The 23,204-nt window shown below is 37.8% G+C and overlaps 1 protein-coding gene across 3 annotated transcripts in view; it reads left to right on the top strand.

Moving 5' to 3' along the window:
- Window positions 1–23,204, top strand: part of LOC125241099 (facilitated trehalose transporter Tret1-like) — a 133,080-nt gene that overhangs the window by 99,506 nt on the left and 10,370 nt on the right. For all 3 annotated transcript variants that reach the window (XM_048149425.1, XM_048149418.1, XM_048149433.1), the window contains 2 exons: window positions 2,913–3,117; window positions 8,046–8,202. In XM_048149425.1, the coding sequence (XP_048005382.1) occupies window positions 2,977–3,117; window positions 8,046–8,202 (298 nt within the window). In that variant the 5' untranslated portion in view covers window positions 2,913–2,976. The remainder of the gene's footprint in view (window positions 1–2,912; window positions 3,118–8,045; window positions 8,203–23,204) is intronic.

The raw sequence follows: 23,204 nt of genomic DNA on the forward strand, positions 1-23,204 counted from the left end.
ATCCTAATATTTCACCACGCGCACTTCTTTTGTTTTTATAGGGCATTGTCTCCGCGCTCAAGTGGCATAATCGCATAAGTCACAAAAATCAATTATATTGGTTTTCTCCATGTACAATGAGCTGTGAAATTGCATAGCAAAATATCAATGAATTATTTGATTTTGCCTCAAACTGTTGCAGCTCACTGTACAACATTTACGAGTAGTATATGTTCAAAACACAGTCTTTAAAAAAAAATAACACTTTAGTGTTTCATTGTTTCCTTCATCCGTGCTTTCTGAGATCTTCGGGCGTTGATCAGGTAGGCAGTGTGCTTGTTTGCCACCGCCATTCGTCATAATTATATGCGTATGGTAAAATTTTCTTTTGTCAATTCAACTTTCATTTAATTTATTATGAATCAAATTACACTAACAGATAAACCAAACATGTAACTTATAGGTTACAGGTAAAGAATTCAACCCTACATTTTTCAAATTTACCGCATTTTTACTGCCAAGATTTGGTTGACCGTCTTAACCGTCTATAATTTGCAGAACATTTTCCCACATTGTTTCCCAACAGGTAGGGTCGTAATCTTACAATCGTGAGTACTAGAGCTTTTTACAACCTTCTCAATGAACCAAATTGGTACGTAGTACGCACGTGTAGCACGTTACAGGCAACGTGACGTGACGTGCTGTCCCGTCATCCTGTGACATGTTAGTTTTACGGCGCTTTAATAAGCTGAGAAGAGATGGCGTGCTTCTGTCTCATCTGTGTGCTTGTGAGAAACAATTTAAAAATAAAGAATGTTGACACTTTAAGTTGTTACCACACCGATCGATCGACTACCGATCGACCATCGATGGATATCGAACGATCATCGCTCGATGGTATGGATCAGTGTGGCGTGGTAGCGTTCGACCTAATACAACAAACTCGGTCGACTGTTTCATTTTGTCATCGATCTGTTATTGATCGATGGTGTGGTATACCCTTATAGAGGTATCAATTATCAATGTACTGTCTTGTCTCCTAAACATGAATTACTTATAGTTGAATTTACTTACCTATATAATACCAGCATATAAAAATAATCTCTCTTTCTGTGGTCGCTTCGCTAAGTATCGCGTCTAACAATATATTTCTTAAGTCATCTAAATTAATACCATATTTCAGATTAATTAAAAATTAAAATGAACTACGTCGGCACCATTAACCTCTTATCCGGTAATGTTAATGGTCGCACTGGAATTTCCTTCCGCAGATCCTCTGGTTAGGCTTCTGTGGAATGAACTCCTTTATATCACAGTTTTTCTCAGACTAAGGACAGACAGGTTCTTTTCCTCTGGAATCAAAACAATCCATATTCGCGCACAGTATTGCTGATAGCAAACTGTAGTTAATATTTAAACGTAATAAGTTAAAGCAATTCTCCATTATAAACTGTTCATAAATTGGGCGATAAGTCGAAACAACTTTTTTTAAATAATTACATACCTATACAACAATTTTAAATAATTTAACACATACATACAATAGCTTTTACGTTGGAAATTAAATAACATAGTTACATTTCATCTGACCCCCACATGACCTGTCCGGTGGTAGACATAGCAGGCATGGCATAAAACAACAGGCCGTCCTTGTCGCACTTACTAATAGTGCGATAGAGCCGGCCTGATGTTTTTTCATTTATCGCGCGACCATACTTGCCTGCATAAATGACATATTTAATGCTGTTTCTACGACTAAAAACATCAATGTAGTAACTAATAGCCTCAAAACTTATTATTTTGAAAAAAAAAACTTTATTGCAATCTAAATAACTTTTCTTTACTTACACAAAAACATTACTTTTGACAATTCCATATCCGAACTTTATTGTATCTAAAACTAAAGTTTAAGGCGGTTCAAGTTGGTCCGGAATTTCCATCAATTATCAGAAAAAGTAAAAATTTACTCTTACCTGGTTTTGCCACGTAAGCGATGGCGTCTCGAACAATTGATTGTTTTGATGGATAATCAGCGGCACTCAGTGACATCTGTGGCTTCCTCTCACGCGGTACTGCCGGGAAAATAGACTTTATGGGTTATGTGGTTACTGCACTCGGACGTGAATATTGTTAGGGCACGCGTTATAGCAAAAAAAAACAAAAATTTGAGTTCTCTTGATATCGTATATTGGTGAGCAGTGGTTGACAACTAGTCCGTGTTTTTATGCGAGTGTGACTTTTATCGTGCGTCCAAACTCCGGCTATTAACAACATTTCCTTTAAACTGATAGGTATAGTACCATTGAAATATTATTTTAAAATTACCAATATTCCCCCTATAAACCTTTGTGATATCCGGACATCAGCCTAACCACTAGACTGGTTTGACATTGACATATCTATTAGTTTGTGTACGTATCTACTTTATATGCATTTCGCTCATAGATAAACGCACATTAGCGAATAAATGTGCCAATGTGAAACTCGTGATAAAACAAGGTTTTTCTACTGTTATGCTGGACTTTTATATTTATATCGCAAAATCGCAATAAGCACACATCGGACACTGGCGATCAAATACATGAAAGAGGCGCGTTCCTACTCCTAGCACACAGTCTAAGCTCGTCGTTCCTAGCACACAGTCTAAGCTCGTCGTTCCTAGCACACAGTCTAAGCTCGTCGTTCCTAGCACACAGTCTAAGCTCGTGTAGGTGAACGCGTACGATGCTTGTATGAGTGAAATACTTATGACAGGTCGACTGTTCGCGTTTTTGACAGGCGGTAAATGTGAGGTAACCGAGAGGGGGTGGACGGCACTTACAGCGGGGAGCGGGAGTGGCCATATTGTACGATAGTACTCTTCATTATACTGTGCAATAAGAGAATAATAAGTTTCTTTACAAAATCACTAATTCAACTTTTCTTTGTTTCAGATATCAACCACGATGCCAACCACGTGATCCCAACATAGTGCCTTAAATTATTAAACCAATACATATGTGCCTCAAACTGTGTAATAAATCCATACATATGTGCGACAAGAAGTTTTTAGCCGCGGAAGAGAAGATGACGAACTGTCCAGAGTCCAGGATCATGATCAGGTCCAGTGATGGACGGACAAACTACTATAGGACACAGGTTAGTTGACACGTACATATTTATTTATTCCTTTGGGAAACAAGTAGGCAAGATAAAACATACAGGTTGATTTTTAACCCTCGACGCAAAAACTACTGGTGTTATAAGTTTTACGAGTCTGTCTGTCTGTCTGTGTCTGTGGTCCTTTTACTCAGAATCATCATTCTCTCTATCAAAAAAGGTATCCTAAATCGATTTTCATGAAACATAGTTAAGAACACTCCCGACTAACTCAGCTTTTAGACAAAAAAAACTAAATCTAAATCGGTTCATTCGTTCGGGAGCTACGATGCCACAGACAGACACCCACACAGACAGACAGACAGACAGACACGTCAAACTTATCCCGTCGTTTTTGCGTTGGGGGTTAAAAATACAATTTTCCCAAAACTACCCGAAGTTTTTCCCGGATGTATTTTTTTAAATTAAAAACGAAGTCATATCTAAAATACTGTGATATTCTGTTGTTATAAAAACTTATTTATGCAGATAAAATGCGGTAATAAAAATAATGAGAGAACGGTAACATCAGGACAATAAGAATCACACGGCTATTCTCATATCGGTAACTATTCCATTGTTCGAGCGCAATTTCTGTTATGAGAGTTATGGCTATTATTACTTGCACATTTGTATCTAAATACCATTGACATATATATAAGATAATAATGGGACATAAAGGAGAAGTAAAGTAACCGAGTGAATACGACAGTTTTGACAACTAATGGTGATTCGTCAAAAGGCCCTAATAGTAATCCTTTTTGCGCTATCCTGGCATGCGCTACTGCTAGGTTTGGCGTAGGCACTTTTTTGAAAACATTGTGATCTTGTAACCCGAAGGGTAACTAGGCAAAATGAAAAGGCCCTAACTGTAAATACGGAAAAGAGGGAACACACTTTTTTTACTATTAGAACAAATCAAGGTCTCTGTTTTACATAAATCATTACATTATTACTCCAAAAATCATTCAACCACAGAGTACAGAGTCCGTATCTTTTAAATCCGTAAGCCTTTATAGAGGTATACTACAGTTACGCATCAGCTGTGCGTTTAAATCACATGTATTTTTTATACAATAGGCACGTAAAACGTACCGAACCATTACACGATATGACATCATGAGCTAGAATCGAAAAGCCCCCCCAAATAGTCTAAATTGGTCGCACTCCACTCATCCCACTAACTGACTAACCTGATAACGCGACAATTACTATTGCTCATATCTGACATAACCGGCATAACGCGTTCTCGCACAATGCGAGTCGGGAACTAGGGCGAACCAATTTAGGCAGAACTTTAACGCCTAACTCTAGTCACTAGCAGCCATATCTGACATAAGAGACATAACAGAGATAACGCGTTCTCACACGATGCGAGTCATGCTCAATGCCAATTTAAGATAATTGCTAACGTGATAACGCCAATAGTTATATCATTACCGTCAATGACTACATCACATATCTGATATAACTGAATTGGTAGAACTATATGTTTGATACTTATACATCAGGTGGTATTAATTATTATTAAGTAGCAATACATGTTTAGCCACAAATGACATGCGAAATTCGCCTACTTGAAATAAGTTTATGATTAAATGTTAAAGATATGTTTGATTGTTAGTAATAAAGGTTTTATTATTAAATAAAGTAAACATTTGATTATTGGCCTTTGCAATCCAATATATACTGGATATGACTGACATAACACATTCTCACTAGTGTGTCGAATCTAGGCCGAACCGAGGTAATCCTCAAGGTTTATAACCAACTATGCATATGACTGCCTGTCTGTAGGTACGTCCGCCTGTTTTGGTAATTTCTTAAAAAAAGTAATTTGGAACATAAAAAGCTTAACTAATCGAACCTAAACTGTTGTCGGTCGGTAAAATTGCGTGACGGCATTCTCTATCACGCTTTTATTCGAGAAGATAAGAATACATCAAAATTACGGGTTGTTTTTGACGCCGGATGCCCTATAATATGTATCAGTGTTACCTATCTAATCCGATCCGATATGTGATCTAGAATCCAAAAGCAGCCAAATAGTCCATATTGGTTTTCTCTTGTTAAATCAACACGACTAAAGCCTAAAATCATCATCATTGGCCTTCAAATCTATAACAAACTGTTCTTCAAGCAGTGTCTGGTAAAATAAAATTACTCTATAAATTAACAAGTACCTGAGTAAATTTATTTGATCGACTCAATCTTTCTTTATATTATATCAGAATGACATACAAGCGCTTTTACCACTTTAAGTATTCATTTACCGAGCTCATATCACCACTCCATAAGGTCGAGTTTATATTAACGATATCCGAAATTGGTATCACTCTTTCATTTATATAATCGACCGTATAAACTGTTGATAAGGTTGGTTATACCTTGTAAGGGCTAGGTGCAAATGTATGGCAGTGTGCCGGTCGTTGACCTGGCCGAAATGTTACAATCCGAACGCTTTCAGATAAAGTGCCTAGTGATGGGACAGTTAATATTTTTTTTACAATTAAAGAGGAAGAATTTTGTACCTACCTAAGCAATAAGGTGAAAAATGTACACATATTTATGAACTCGATTGTACAACAAAAAAAGCAGGAAGATTTTGAAATTACCTTGTAAATATAAGAACAAGGACAAATACCTACTTCGATGTGTTTTATAATGACTAATGTTAGGCAACAACAAAAACGCTAAATCAAAAAAGAAATTTTAATATTAATTTATCATTAAAATTTTGTTTCTGCGCTAGTTATAAAAAAAATAGGAAATAGTTCAGTACTTAAGAATAAAATACTCTAAGTCTTAGTTTATTGTTAACGTTACTAAATCTATATTTGTCCTTTATTATTAAACAATAATTATTGTTGACAGATTTTGGCATGTTACATAGTATGCAGGTACTTTAATTTGGTAATAACAACATTGTTATTACTATTTCTATGCCAAAAGCGAATGCCCTCTACATTGTAGTGGAAGATAAGTCAAAATAGTATAAACTGTAATATTTATGTCAAGTGTTCATCATAAATTACTGTCATAATTGTCAAGGTCAAAGTTGCAAGTAGCAGTACAAAGGTAAATTGACAGTTATATTGGCAATGAACTGAAAAGGTCGACGGGGAGAGATAGAAGACAAGTTCGTAAATTAATTGTACGATTAATTATCCTAGAAGATAATATTAAGTATTATAATTACAAGCGTGTTATGTAGAAATCGTATGTCAGTGTTTAGAGGCTTATATTTATATTTCATTGCATTTAATAATTTACATAAAATATTCCCAAATACGAAGAAGAAGTTTTGACTATCATAAACTAAAAACATAAACATTACTCAAAATTGTAATTATTTTACTTGATTAGACATCTATGTTTGATTTTTTAATCATCTCCGGAAAGTGACTGTTTACTCCTTTTACGTTCCCGGTTTCTCAAATAAATTAATATTTTCTGATGACAACTAGGTATCAGAAAACACAATTTTATACCAAATAAATGTTGCTGTACAATTAGTTTTTAATAATTGTTAAATACTAGCCAAAACACTTCAATCGAAAAACCTTACTATTCTTTTACCCATGAACAATTGTCCCCTCTCTAGCCATTCACACTTCACTACAGGGTGTTGTACTGATCGATTCCGTCCTGTACTCACTCCACAGCTACATACAGCGTGTTCTTTAAAACGATATATCTTTGTTGCTGTCCGGGCCGGAATTTATGTTTTCGGGTAGTTTAATGGTTCAAGTTTTTGAATAACATGTTTTGTTAACAAAACTAAGTGTACTTAGTTGTTATTGTGGTTTCTAAAAAGGTCCTATAAATTTAAATGTTTCTAAAGCAAACACATAGACTGGATTGTCATAATACAAAATAGACGTTATTTTTTTAACGCTTATACTCTTCGCTCTATATATTTAAAACATTTTGGGTATTATTAACTTAATACACATTTTATATTTCAAAAGTCTTATTTGGCATATTTACTCAATATATATCACTTTAATATAATGTTGCAAAACATGCTTATGATATATTTATAGATCAATTATTTATCATATAAAGTATATTTAGAATTATTGCTGACATTTATAGCTTAATGAGCTATTTAATTGTCTCTTTATCTAGTAGTCATACTTTGTTACATGCATTGAACGTTTACATAATAAACATAATAATTATGTTAGAAATTACGCATAAGTGCAGTACCTACTACCTCTCCGACAAGAGATTGTAAAAATTAAAAAGTGGCAACATTGTAGTGTCCGCCGATGTTTTCAAATTGAAAGGAGCGAACATTGATTTCAAAGGAGCGATACTACAGTGTTGCCACTTGTAATTTCTACAATTCCTTGACAGGGTGTATTTTACGTAACAACATTCTGGGCCCATATTTTAGGCGGTATTAGACTAACATTATCATAAAGCAATAAATGGTACTGTAACAATATGTACCTATTGAATTAAAGATAATTTAGTTTTATGTCAACCCAATATATGCCAAGAATGACTGAACCATGAGCGATTTCATGTGCTCTACCTACCCCGCTTGGAAATATAGGTGTGATGCCTGTCCCGTCCGATCCGTGACCATACTCTGAGCTCTGAGGGGCAATTTGGGTCTACTGACAAAGTCACTATGACAAACCGGTCAGACGACCGGTCTGGCTCAGTTGGTAGTGACCCTGCCTGCTAAGCCGCGGTCCTGGGTTCCAATCCCGGTAATGGCATTTATTTGTATGATGAGCACAGATATTTGCATGGATGTTTTCTATGTATAGTATATCTATTTAAGTATGTATATCGTCGCTTAGCACCCATAGTACAAGCTTTGCAGTTTGGGGCTAAGTTGATCTGTATGGTGTCCCCAATATTTATTTATAAACTATAATATATTTGTAATGAATTTTCCCTCTTTCCCCTAGATTCTGGCAGCCCTGGCAGTGTCCCTCGGGCCCTTCGCAGCGGGTCTGAGCAAGGGCTACATGTCTCCCGCTATCGCGTCACTACAGGACACGAAACCTGGCGGCTTTGCGGTTAGCGATCAGCAGGCTAGCTGGATCGCTAGCTTAAGTTTATTAGGTAAGTTTATCATTTACTTGGCAGACGCAAATGACACACGTATGGCACGCCATTTTGCTCGGACACGAGCGGTATCGCAAATTAGCAATTCGACAGTCAAACGGGTCTGGCAAAAATAGCAGAAATTAATAGGGGCGCCACCGTTTATGTAAACCGGTTTGCATGTGGCAACTATTTTGACAGATTATGACTCTTTTCTAAGATAACAGGTTAAGTGTTGCTGTGATAAAAAACGTTGTTCCGTTTCTACTCTTTTTGCAAAGCTGTACTTGGCTGACGGCTGACGCGATGGCAACCGAATGGCAAGCCATGTAGAGCGGTATCATAATCATAAATTCGCAATCGTACAGTTAAAGGGGTCTACTTAGATCGACCAAATGGACGTCCTGTTGGTCATTCGTGTATCATCATCATCATATCAGCCCTATATCGCCCACTGCTGAGCATAGGCCTATCCTCTAGTACGCCACTTCTCCCGGTCCTGGGCTAATCTCATCCAGTTGTGACCCGCAGTTTTTCGGATGTCGTCGACCCAACGGGCCAACGGATACCAGGCACTTCTTACATTTGTTAGCGGCTACCATTCCGTTAATATTTTGGTCCACCTGCCATCACTAGCAACATGTCCCGCCCAATTCCTTTTTAGTTTGGTAATAACTGTTCCATTCGTGTATATCACTGTTGAATAGCAGCCTCACCTATTGGTGTTCAATAAACAACCGGCATTAAGCAACTTTCATAATATGGCATCTACGAGTATCAATATTGTTATGTTACGGATCGCGATGGGGAATGGGAATCCTGACTTTTGCTCCCTCACAAAATAAAACTCAGTAGGAGCTTCATGTTTTATGCTGAATAGACTGGTCAAAAATTTTTGAATCCTCTAGCATACTGTAAAGATTCTAATTCTCAGTTGCTATATATTTCCTAGTTCTAAATTACCAAGCACCAATACAAAAGAGCAACATAATTCACGTGGAGTGAAATGGTGTATTAAGTATAATAGTTATAATTAAAAGCATGTACGCTTCACATGTTGCCGCCATTAGCGGCGGTCGGAGCAGGGTGCGGGAGATGGCCGTTATGTTTGCGGCGCGGCATTTGTTGTGCGTTTTTACTGCGTTTTCGTGAGTGTATGAGTACGTATAAGTAATTAAATCAATATACTTAAATGAACAATGTCATGCCAGATGTCAGTAGCCAGTAAAAGAAGGTGTCACCCATTTTTATTTTCAATTTAGCATGCTTTCCGAATCTCATTGCTTTATAGTTGATATTTTATACTCTGTTTGGTGAATCAAAATATCTCCTGGATAAGTATAACATGTTACGAAAATATTTAAGGATAGAAAATTCGTTTACGTTCCCCTAAAAAAATTAGAGTAACTTGCCATAACGTTTCTGAAATACACTGTGTTGACTTTATTTTCATTTAAGTCATGACATCACTTTCATGTCATGACTTTCTAAGCCATAATCATAATAGTTTATTAAAAAACTATAAAAAAAGTATTAGTTAACACTTTCTAACCAAAAATGTCTTACTCACCCATTAAAACCATTAACATTTTACAACTCAATCAAGAAAATTCCCCAAAGCATTAGACAAAATGCATTATCCCATAAAACTGTCATCAGCTAACTTTATCTGCCGTTTGACAAACTGTCATGTTGGCATGCCCGCGTCAGCTGATATGGTAAATGGTTATGGCTAATAAAGTTTGGATGACACACGTAGGCAAATAGTTGCAATACGTGTGGGTAACCACGTAGGCAGTTTTCGGTACCCAAAAATATTGAATTAAAAATATAATTTGTTTACAACGAATCGGCCTCGATTTTGTTTACATTTAATTTCAAAATGGCGACGTGAATTTAGTTGTTCACGGTCACAAATAACTGACATTTCAAACACATACTAACAAACTTATTTACTGACTATGTCTCCAAAAATGTATTTTCTAGATGTGGTTGTACAATTATTTTTTAATATGGGTTCGAGTATATAAGGGGTCAAAAGTGGATGGCCAAATAGTTCATGTAACACGGCCACTGCCTTCACTTGCTTGATATGCTACTACCGCGTGTCTAGATTTGCAAAACGGAGGTGTTTGTTACGCCTAACGAAGACATTTAACTGTCCGTCGGCGGAAATAATTCGTGTATAGGCGAATTTTGGCATAGTAGTAAGGAATGGTGTTCTAATCCACATACTCAAAGTACTGATGGATAGGGGAGGAGCTAACGGGTGGAGGAGGGTGTAAAGGTCCCTTTTTTTAGTTTTTCGCGAATAACTCTTAAACTGTGGCACATAGCAAAAAATGTTCTGAAACACAAGTAATCTTCATAAAATTCTCTACAAAAAAGTCTTATACACTTTTTATCTGGGACCAATCGTTCATGAGATATGTAAGGGAAAAGATGGACAATAATGGAATAAACTCATTTGTTTATGAACAGTACGTTTATTCTTATAGAGACGCGGTAGCGTGTCAAGCCAGGATCAAGTAACAAAAGTAGCAAGCAGCACCGTATGTAATATTACACGAACCGTTTGGAGCCACATTTGACCCCCTTCTAACTCATAAACTACTTCACATAAACATGTTATAATGCAACGTAAAAAGAAACCAACGCGCGTAGTAAAAGTATGAGCTATAAGCGCTCCTCAATAAGCCCGGTACTAGCAGCCCGCCTTAGTGCGTTTTCACATTATCCGATCCGATATCGGATGTCGGAAGGATTTCAAAGGCAAAAATCCAAGAAGGCGCCTTAAAAATACCTACGGGATATCGGTCCTACTTCCGATATCGGATCGGATAATGTGAAAACGCACTTATCCCGCGCGCGCGCGCAGCGCTTTATAAGCCACCGCGCGGCCGGCGCTCGCTCATACCAGTCGTCCTCAAAACGTCGACGTAAGTGCGTTTTCACATTATCCGATCCGATATCGGATGTCAGACCGATATTTCATATATTACAGGCGCCATATTGAATTTTTTTCTATGGAAATCCTTCCGACATCCGATATCGGATCGGATAATGTGAAAACGGACTAAGACCGCCCCACAAGGATGGGGCGCGACCAGATACAGCCCTCACAGCGCCCAGCGCGGAAGGAGCTACTCACACCCCAGCAGGGGTGTTGAACGACATTACAGCAGCGCTCGCTCAGTTTGTCTCGCGCAGCGATCCGATCACATTGTAGCTGACTTGACGAGCAAAGCATCACGACCGCCCAGTATTGCTTTGATGGGATAAATTCATAAATAAAATTCCTAACTATCTTCCGTCTCTACTTCGATGGGAGCTCCGTTAGTGCATGCTCCCGAGCATACACCACAGACACTGGATCAGGCAATTCCTGCTTTTCGGCAGCCGCATCGCACCCCACACCCAGTCTTGCATCGGCAAAATATAGTTTTGAGAATGGAGTCAGGTGCCACTGGGTCGTTGGTTCGTGATGCTTTGCTCGTCAAGTCAGCTACAATGTGATCGGATCGCTGCGCGAGACAAACTGAGCGAGCGCTGCTGTAATGTCTTTCAACACCCCTGCTGGGGTGTGAGTAGCCCCATCCGCGCTGGGCGCTGTGAGGGCTGTATCTGGTCGCGCCCCATCTTTGTGGGGCGGTCTTACGTCAACGTTTTGAGGACGACTGGGATGAGCGAGCGCCGGCCGCGCGGTGGCTTATAAAGGGCTGCGCGCGGGGTAAATGCGTTTTTATATTATCCGATTCCGCCGTACATTTAAGGCGCCGTCTTGGATTTTTGCCTTTGAAATCCTTCCGACATCCGATATCGGATCGGATAATGTGAAAACGCACTAAGGCGGGCTGCTAGTACCGGGCTTATTGAGGAGCGCTTATAGCTCATACTTTTGCTACGCGCGTTGATTTCTTTTTACGTTGCATTATAACACGTTTATGTGAAATAGTTTTTGAGTTAGAAGGGGGTCAAATGTGGCTCCAAACGGTTCGTGTAATATTACACACGGTGCTGCTTGCTACTTTTGTTACTTGATCCTGGCTTGACACGCTACCGCGTCTCTATAAGAATAAACGTATTGTTCATAAACAAATGAGTTTATTCCATTATTGTCCATCTTTTCCCTTACATATCTCATGAACGATTGGTCCCAGATAAAAAGTGTATAAGACTTTTTTGTAGAGAATTTTATGAAGATTACTTGTGTTTCAGAACATTTTTTGCTATGTGCCACAGTTTAAGAGTTATTCGCGAAAAACTAAAAAAAGGGACCTTTACACCCCCCTCCACCCGTTAGCTCCTCCCCTACCCATCAGTACTTTGAGTATGTGGATTAGAACACCATTCCCTACAACTATGCCAAAATTCGCCTATACACGAATTATTTCCCGCGAGATAGGCTTCATTGAGTGTGCTATACAAATTATTGTTAGTTTATCACTTGTACTCCAATCCAGGCTTAACTAGAGTGACAAGGAAGAAAGCTTCGTTCGCTCTAGGCTCTCCAATATCACTCTTTATAACTTTATAACTTACTGCAAGAAAACAGAGTTGAGTCTCCCTTGGTTAGTTCAATGTGTACGTGACTAAATGTACTATTTGATCTAATATAGACCAAACAGATGTATTTGGACAACGTGCATGCTCCGTCACGCCAATTTACTGCCCATTGTATGATCTATTACTTAATTACATTGTTATGATATTGATATTGTATGTTTTACTTATACTGTAAAGATAAGTTTGTTAAAAAAAAATTCCAAACCCTAAAAGAGGTGCTGAATTTGGTTGTGTTTGTTTTTAACCCCCGACGCAAAAACGACGGGGTGTTATAAGTTTGACGTGTCTGTCTGTGTGTGTGTCTGTCTGTCTGTTTGTTTGTCTGTCTGTGTGTGTCTGTCTCTCTGTGGCATCGTAGCTCCCGAACGGATGAACCGATTTAGATTCAGTTTTTTTTGTTTGAAAGCTGAGTTAGTCGGGAGTGTTCTTAGGCCACACGGGAGTTTATTCAAAATTTTAATTTTGTGGTTAGGTTATTTAAAGTCTCCTAAGGAATTGCGTATACTTTTGGTAAACATTTTTTTTATCGCCTAATCTAATTGTCTACGTGTGAAAACTGGAAAATTCTTTTGACATAACAATAACATACAAATAGACGCAATTGTCATGGTGGTGTTAATTTACATAACTTACATATCACGCGTATTTCGTTTATGCGGCTTAAAATAGGTGAAAGACTTACCAAACAGACACCCTGACAATTTAAAGACAATGTTTAATTTTTTATTATTTAAGAATCATCATGAACAGAAGCCATCTAGACTTATATTAACCGGGATATAGACCGTGATTACCTTGATAAACTAACAAAAAAGTAATCACGGTCTATATCCCAGTCAATATTTGTGTTATTTGTGATATTTTGTGATATTTTATGTGTGTACCTAAATTGTATGATCCCAGTTGGTCGAAATAAAACAAAAAAAATAAAAAATTATAAGTCTAATGATAACCTGACCACAAAATTAAAATTTTGAAAAAACCCCCGACATAGTGGATCGATTTTCATGAAACATGGCTAAGAACACTCCCGACTAAGTCAGCTTTCAAGCAAAAAAAAAAACCTAAATCTAAATCGGTTCATCCGTTCGGGAGCTACGATGCCACAGACAGAGACACACACACACTAAGTCACATCAGACTTATAACACCCCGTCGTTTTTGCGTCGGGGTTTAAAAATTGAGTACCTATCTAATAAACAACACTGATAATACGGGGGACAAAAGAGCTGGCAGCTTCCTCGCTCAACGTATAAGTATTGCAATTCAGCGAGGAAATGCTGCCAGCATCTTGGGCACTATGCCTCAGGCACAGTATAATAAAGAGTACTATCGTACAGTATGGCCACTTCCGCTCCCCGCTGAAAGCGCCGCCCACCCCCTCTCGGTTACCTCACAGTTACCGCCTGTCAAAAACGCGAACAGTCGACCTGTCATATCTCACTCATACAAGCACGGTACGCGTTCACCTACACGAGCTTAGAATGTGTGCTAGGAACGCGCCTCTTTCATATATTTTGATCGCTAGTGTCCGAGATGTGCCTCACGGCCCTTTAGACCTAGATTTTCTTTTTGATTGCCTAGTTTATGATATTTATTGTAAGGAATTTTAAGTGTTATTAATAAAATAAATAAATACTAGCTTATAAACAATCTGATGTTAATCATAATCATCATCATACTAGTTGTTACACGAATTTTTTACAGAGTTGGACACAAGCAGGTGGCGGCGGCAGTTCAATGCCTTTAAATTCCATTCATTTTGAGACTAAAATACACATATTTAGTTGAGCACACACAATAGATTTCGAGACAAAGACAGCTTAATGAGACAAAGTCCTACAACACATGCATAACATGTGACTTTCCTTCACAAAGGGAACTTATGCAATAAGAACTTCTCACTTACGGTTAATAGTTATTTGTTATACAAGGGGGCAAAGTTGTATTTTAACGCCAAGTGTGGAATTGAAAAACGAGCAAGTGAAAGGATTCTATAGTTGAACCACGAGCAAAGCGAGTGGTTCGAGAATAGAATCCTGAACTTGCGAGTTTTTTAACACACGAGAAGTAAAATACATTTGCACCCGAGTGTAACACAAAACTTTTCCCCTCACTGTAGCGAGGAAACTACAACGCAAAAAAGGCGTAAATTATCACTGCTTCCAGTAATTCCACAGGTAGTAAATCATCTTTATTACTAGATGCACCTACTTTTATCAGTTTTATAGCAGTTAATTTGACCTTGTTCAAGGTCAAACTACTTTACCCACTAGTGGATAAAGTGCGTTTTTACCCACTAGTATTAAAGGACAAAACACGTGTTTCCGAGCTAGTGAGGGGAAAAGATCATTTATTCCCATAAGAATTACAAATTCACTTACATGAGAATATCTTACTACTTAACTTAATTCTAGTTCAACGCACAGTGCTTAATTAAGTTATTCCTTAAATAACAATTCAATATTTAATATAAAATCGACACATATGTAGGTAATTTTAAAAAGCGACATGCGAACAAGTTTAGTTGTTGTGCAGCGAGATAAGAACTTCTCACTTTGAAATTCTAAAAGAAATTCCATAGATTATAGAGACCCGTAGATGACGGGTATGTGACGTTGTCATGGCACCACTTTCCATTACGACAATATAATATGACTGATAGCCTGTTGCTCACCAAAAAATCATATAATTTTCATAAAGTTGAAGGGGAAAAGCGGTACCACAGTACTGATTGAAGATCGAGTAAAGTAGATATATCTGTCGATGATATGATATGTTCACGAGAATTTACAGAATGGCATAAGGTTGTTTAGATTCTGGCAGGCCATTATGGTCGCGCGATAAATGATAAAACATCTCCGTCCCTATCGCACTTACCAATAGTGCGATAGGGACGACCTGATATTTTATCGTCTATCGCGCAACCACGCTACCCGTGCTGCTTAATACCCTCTGTCTACTTTTTGTTTTTGACAAATTCTGACAAAAAGGTCCTTATTATGAAGCATCATCATCATCAGTACGCCACTTGTCCCGATCCTGGGCTAGTCACATCCAGTTGTGACCGGCAATTTTCCGGATGTCGTTCACCCAACCAGCTAACGGATAGGGACCATTCTCTGTTGAAAAATCACATATACTCGAATATACAGAGTTACTGGTGCATACATAATGCCGATTGTGGAGTAAGCACCTTGTATTGTTGAGTGCCACACTCAGTGGTAATTCTGTTTGAGGAATTATTGTTTAAGTGCCTTGAGAGTGCCAAGTTGAGGTTTAATTTGGGTTCAAATATTAATAATTAATATTGATATTTAAGACGGAACAGGAGCGAAAATGCTGAAATGGAAAGGAGTCCGTTTAAATTTGGGAATTTTAGTTAAATATACTAGTGTTATTAACAGGATTTACCGAAAAAAACTTGTCCATTAAGGACAACTCAGTTAAAAGATATGGCGAAAAAAATCTTTAAAATCGAGGTTCCGGTCTCGACTGTTTCCTCCTTCAAAACTTAATCAATCGTAACGAAATTTGTGAATCTGAATAACAATAACCACTTCCCCAAATGGGGGCGGCAGAATGTATGGAGAATTCCACAATTTCCGAATTTAACTTGAGCGAATCCGCGGGCAAAAGATATAGTAAAAATATATTATAGAAATGGTTGTTATATAAACTGAACGTTTATGTACAGGCATGGTTTCCGTGTTTGGTGATCAATTCATGTTGTTGTCAGAATCGTATTTTGCAACGGAAATGGATATTCTATAACGGAAGTGAATGTTTTACGTAACGGAAATAAGTGAAACCAGTAAATATGAGATATAGATAGGTACTGAGACTGAATTATGATTATTTCAATTTATATTTCCTACTGAGCATATAATCGTCTTAATTGTATCTTACTTTTGATTTGCTATATCACTAATAGAGGTATATTACTACTTTAATTTTGACTTATTTATAATTGGTAAAATCTTGTAGGTATATTGTCTTAGGGTTCTGTACTAAAGTGTATGTACAAAAAACCCATAGGCACTGGTCCCATTGCGAGCTAGTAAGCTACGAGCTATCGGCTATAAACATGAACAAAAGATAATCACTCCCGTGCAAATAAAAGAGACACGGCGATGTTTATAGTTATATACTCGCCCAGCGGTGAGCTATTAAAATCGCCGTGTCTCTTTTATTTGCACGGGAGTGCTTATCTTTTGTTCGTTTTTATAGCCGATAGCTCATAGCTTACTAGCTCGCGGTGGGCCCAGTGCATTATGGTGCGACTCTGCTCTGTCCATCTGTCTGTTTGTACCTATGTATAGACACGCACGACACATACAAATAATGGGACAGACAGATAGCTGTCTGTCCCATTATTTGTATGTGTCGTGCGAAAAAGTGTATTTTGTAGTTTTTCTAAGCTAGTCATCATTTGTTTTATTCTGACATATCGACTTGTGTATGGGTCAAAAGGGATAAAACGTAGGTACAGTCGACTACAAAGAGATGTATCCACTTTTTCACCTTATTACAGTGCAATAAGGTGAAAAAATGGATACATCTCTTTGTAGTCGACTGTACCTAATGTAACAAAATCAGGCCAGTGAATTAGTATGGATCCTTATTCATTATAACCAAGAACGATTTAATACTGGACTGACAATGCCCATACAAAAAAGCGTACCCCTGAAATTTATGGACCTTTTAGGCTTAAAACTAGATGGCGCTGTTTGCAGCCTGGAAGTCGCCAAAATCATATTTTCCGTAAATATTTTTGCGTGTTTTTATTTTTTATAAGAACAAATGACATATTTCTTTATTTTAAAATCATGATATCACGTCAATACACATTCTGAAAAAAAAAATTGTAGGAATCATCAGTGTAGTTATATAGTATTTAATAGGTGGCGCTAAAAAATCGAGGTACTATTTTTACTATGAAGTATATAAATCCTGTATAAATAATCCTTGATTATACTTTTCATGTAATAGTGTAGGTATATTAAGTATGACTCTGGATTTCCCATCGAACTTATGTAGATATCCCTCCTTTATATGAGACGCATTCGTCACTAACATCGACATATAAGTGTATATGTATGTAGATAAAACTTAATATTCTGTATAATATCGCCATAAATTGCAGTAATAGCGTAAGTGGACTGTTTGATGTATTACTCGCTCCCGGCGATCAACTGCCGCATTTGATAATCAAATTATATATTATACATATTCGAGATATAATACACCTATAATCAATACAGTAAATAAAAAATAAAAAGGCAAATTATTAGCCGTGTACGCTGAAGACCCGGATTCGATTCCCGGCACGGCCACTAGTGGCCTTAACGTTTTTTCTTTCGTGTATAATATCTATTTCAGTTTATAAAAGGTTAATTGTTACGCAATTTATATTGATAATCCAAATATGTTAAGAAATACGAATTAAAATCGTGAAAAGTCTGTTTACAGCATGCCAAATAAAATCGAAACCGTCGTTTTGTAAGAAGCTGTAGCCAATATGACAAATAATGTCAATTGATAGTAGACCAAGTACCAAAACAAGATTTCAGTTGCTACGAAAAACAACGTCCCGTATTTCATATATTTACGAAATTGCCATTGGAATTTTCTATAAAATATTTTCACTTAGCATCAAGAAACGGCTTGATTATAACGGTATTCATAACTTAATCAAAATATAACACCCAATAAACATTTCCATATCCCCTGCACTCAGCAAAACATCTCTCCATCATAAATCGCGTCTCGGACTCTGACTATCATCAGATCCAGACACAAATAAACCACCAACCCGCTCGAAATATACTCGTTTTGTTTACATACCAGGGTAGCTTAGAATAAATCATGCAAGTATAGTCAAGTGCTAGAACTTGCGAAAGAATTTAGAATTTGACAGTTAGTGTTATTTAAAAAAAAAAATACTCGAGCGAGTAACCGAATACTTTACCCGCTCGAAAAAACATTCTTAGGCCAAGTGCGAGTCGGACTCGCTCGCCCACCGAGGGTTCCGTACAAACTTTCAATGGTTAAAATAATCATACTACTCATAAGTACTCATATTCATTTATTTGTAACGCCATTTTACACGTCAAGATTTGATTTAAAAAAATAATATTCATGCAACAATAATACTTAGAGAATAAATAGACAAAAGATTGAAATTACAAAAAGTTAGGCAACATTCACATAAAAAATGCACATAAATATTTTTCTAATTAGGTAATAAAAAAATTGTCATAAGTGTAGAACGGGTGCTCGACCAGTCAATTTTTTAAGCGATACTTAAAGTTCGACACACTAGGCGCTTCAACCACATATTGCGGCAATTTATTATAGACGGCAGGGTCCATCACATGTGTTAATTTGTTGGATTTCGCCAATTTACGGTCGATACCTACTAATTTTCCGGCATTTCGAATGTTGTACTTGGAACACATGTTAGTTTTGTCACAGAATACATAATAGTACAAGTACAGAAGGCTCACTCCTTTGATGTTCACAAAATGCCGCCATTCTAAATTCTTACCTACATTAACAAACGGACCGCACGCGAGCAGCCAACATTGAATTTTTCCCCTCACTAGCTCGGAAACAGGTGTTTTGTCCTTTAATACCAGCGGGTAAAAACGCATTTCACCCACTAGTGGGTAAAGTAATTTGACCTTGAATAAATTCAAATGAACTGCTTTAAAATTGATAAAAGTAGGTGAATCTAGTAATAAAGATCATTTAATTACCACCTGTGGAACTACTGGAAGCAGTGATAAACGCATTTTTTGCGTTGTAGTTTCCTCGCTACAAGCTACAGTGAGGGGAAAAGTTTTGTGTTACACTCGGGTGCAAATGTATTTTACTTCTCGTGTGTTAAAAAACTCGCAAGTTCAGGATTCTATAAATTTCTATTATACAAATAACTATTATTGCGCCGCGCGAAGGTCGTCGCCAATGAATGGGCCGCGAACTCGCGGCCGCTGACATGTACTTGTAGCGCGGTGATAGAATCGTGGAGTGAGCCGCCCCTGGTTTTGTATGCTGCCAAGTTCTCTCTTACATAAATGGCTACCTGCATGATAACTATTGCAGGCAGTGTAAGGATTCTTATTTTTTAAAGAGTTCTTTGGCCGGAATGTCTACAGGTACCTGAGCAACGATCCTGACAGCTCGTTTCTGAAAGCAAAAGACCCTCTCCCATTCAGCACAACGTCCCCAGAGCTCCACACCGTACTGTATTAATGAATGGACAGTGGCGAAATAGCATGTCCGGGCTACATCTGGAGCCACAGACTTTGCAACTCGACCTAAGGCAAAGCACGCACTGCCCAGACTACCACACAGTTTATCTACTTGCTGATCCCATTTTAAGCCCTGATCAATCTTTAAACCTAGGAAAGTAGTCGTGGATGCCTGTTCAAGTATTTTCCCATTAATATGAACTATCAACGGCGTGGTCATGCGGTCCGCAAGATTAAAATGCACAAAGTGAGTCTTTTTAAGATTTAAAGCTAAGCCATTCCATGCGAACCATTGAGACAGCTGAGTTGTCGTTTCATTCAAGGCTCGCTGAAGACTTTCATACGTTGGTGCAGTAACTATGGCAGCAACATCATCGGCGTACATTAAAATGTTGGCAGCCTGTATCGCAACCGGTAGGTCGTTGAGGAGAAGTGAAAAAAGTATGTTAGATACTGACGATTCTTGCGTTGCCTCTGAGGGATCTGATCTTATTTTTTCACTATCCCCTACCACAATTGGTACTCATATAAGACTTGTCTAGAAGCACAGTATAATAAAGAGTACTATCGTACAGTATGGCCACCCCCGCTCCCCGCTGAAAGTGTCGCCAAGCCCCTCTCGGTTACCTCACAGTTACCGCCTGTCAATAACACGAACAGTCGACCTGTCATATTTCACTCATACAAGCATAGTACGTTCACCTCATGATCTAAGACTGTGTGCTAGGAATGCGCCTCTTTCAATATATTTTGATCGCCAGTGTCCGAGGTGTGCTAAGAAGCAAAGAAGATTGAGTATTATAGAGTAAAATGTGTAATCACAGTGCATAGACTGCCATCTCTCGACGTAGGCTTAAGACTTTTGAACCTCAGTTTTGACAATTTGGCCCATATTCTTAGCTTGATATGTTTTAAAATTTCAAATATTAATATTAGCGCCATCTAGCTGAGCCCTTCTTAATTCTGTGTGGTACTGAGGTAAGTACGTTTGTTTCTTAGACTTTATCTGTCTATAGGGAGTTATATATGTCTTTAACTAGAAGTATAGGTACTCTAATGAGTATTATTGTATTTAGCGCCGTCTCTCGGCAAAATTTACTAAGTAATTTACGCGACTTGAGACTTGTGCGAACCTTTAGGCATGGAAAGTCACATGAAAAGTTGTCGAAACTAATAATAGATGGCGCTGCATTTGAATTTCTTGACTGATAACTCTAATACTAAATTGAATATACTCTAAGGTAGAGCAGAGTCTAACTGGGGAAGTACCTCCGCTTTACAAAAGACCGCACTCAAGTAGCACTAGACTTTACTCATTGTTGTGTTCCTGCCGGTGAGTAAGGCAGCCAGAGCTCAACGAGGGTGCGGTATGCTGACGACGGGAAGACCTATGGAAGTAATTAGGACAATAGATTGTCCTTTGAGTCGTCGGCACCCAGGCCCCTTCTAAGTATAGGTTTGTAAAAGTTTCTAATGAGTCGAGTCGGCAACGCACATGTGCCACTCCTTGAGTGGCAGGCGTCCATAGGTTACAGTGACCGCTTTCCATCAGGCGGACCGTATGCCTGTTTGCCATCTACGTGGTACAAAAAAAACTCTCGACGAATTCACCTTAAACATTAAAAACTAAATCAAAATCGATTGATTCGTTCGAGAGCTATGATGCCAGACAGACATGTCAAGCGTCAAACCTATTATTATTGTAATTATAACACTCCGTCGTTTTTGCGTTGGTGGTTAAAAACAAGAAACCTCCTTCAAAACTATAATAAAACACAACTTTCTATGAAAATTGGTCAAGTGCGAGTCGGATTTCGACATTTCCATACAAAAAGGTCATGAGCGCCTGACGACATGTGATGGCAACGTATACTAAATTTCGTATTCAAGATTTTGCGTATATTTTGGAAACTATAAGAGATAGAGCAAATAGACTTCAGATTTTGGTTGTCGGTGGCACAATTTTTTTGTTTTCGTATATATACACCATTTTTTGGACCTATGTGGGCAATATTATGGTCAGTGCAGTTCTAAACAGTCTTAAGCGCCTCCTTTTTAGTAGGAACTTAAGTCATTTTGGCAAATTATTAAAATTTTTAACAATTTCTAAACAGAAGTGAATTTCTTTCTACCTGTCCATGGCGCTCACAAAATTTCAAAACATTTAGTAAGTACTTGCAGCGGCAGTGAGTGAAAATCTCAATTTGAGCTTTTTTCTCTTAAGTCCGACTTACGCTTGACTGTAGATTTCTAATAGGTTTTCCTGTAATCTACAGGTAGAGGGCTATCTCGTGTATTTTTTTGAAAATTTTACGCTAAGTAGTTTCGGAGATAAGGGGGGAATGGTAATTTTTTGCTTATTTTCTTAAATAACTTTTAAATTACCAAAATAAAAACTATAAAAAAAATATATTTGAGATGCTTATAAAATGCTCTTTCATTTGATATGTAACACAATATAGTTCTAATAACTTTGATTTTTAATTTTCAATTTTACCCCTCAAAAGTGCCCCCTATCATTAAATTTCATTTAATTTCATTTAATTATATTACACGTCAGTCTTCGGGCCACAGGTTTACATACGTGTGCCAAATTTCAAGTAAATCGGTCCAGTAGTTTCGGAGAAATTGGCTGTGACAGAGGGACAGACAGACACGCGAGTGATCCTATAAGGGTTCCGTTTTTCCTCTTTGAGGTACGGAACCCTAAAAAGTACAGGGATAATATTTTATTTTTGTAAGAGACAAATAAACGTGTAACCCGCTCGAAATATACTCGTTTTGTTTATACAAGTACCAGCCGGCGTATCATGGTTCCAATTTAATCATTTATCTAACTATGAGGGTAAAGTATCCGTCACGCTTTGGCAAGTATGTCAGTGTGAGAGTGACAGATGTCTTATCCACGTGGATAGGAGATAAACTTAGAAGCATAATACGCCGGCAGGGTATCTTAGCGGGTTGATAAATCATGCAAGTATAGTTAAGTCCTAGAAATAAATCACTTGCGAGATAATTTTGCATTTGACAGTTGAGGATATTTCTTAAAAAATGCTAGGGCGAGTAACCAATAACATTGAGCCTTTTTAATTCTGGAAACATAAACCACCAACCCGCTCGAAATATACGTTTTGTTTACACACCTGGGTGGCTAGCCGAATGGCACAATCGCTCACGCTACTAGCGCTTCGTTTCGTG

The sequence above is a fragment of the Leguminivora glycinivorella genome, chromosome 2 (genome assembly GCF_023078275.1).
Source record: "Leguminivora glycinivorella isolate SPB_JAAS2020 chromosome 2, LegGlyc_1.1, whole genome shotgun sequence".
Lineage (NCBI taxonomy): Eukaryota > Metazoa > Arthropoda > Insecta > Lepidoptera > Tortricidae > Leguminivora > Leguminivora glycinivorella.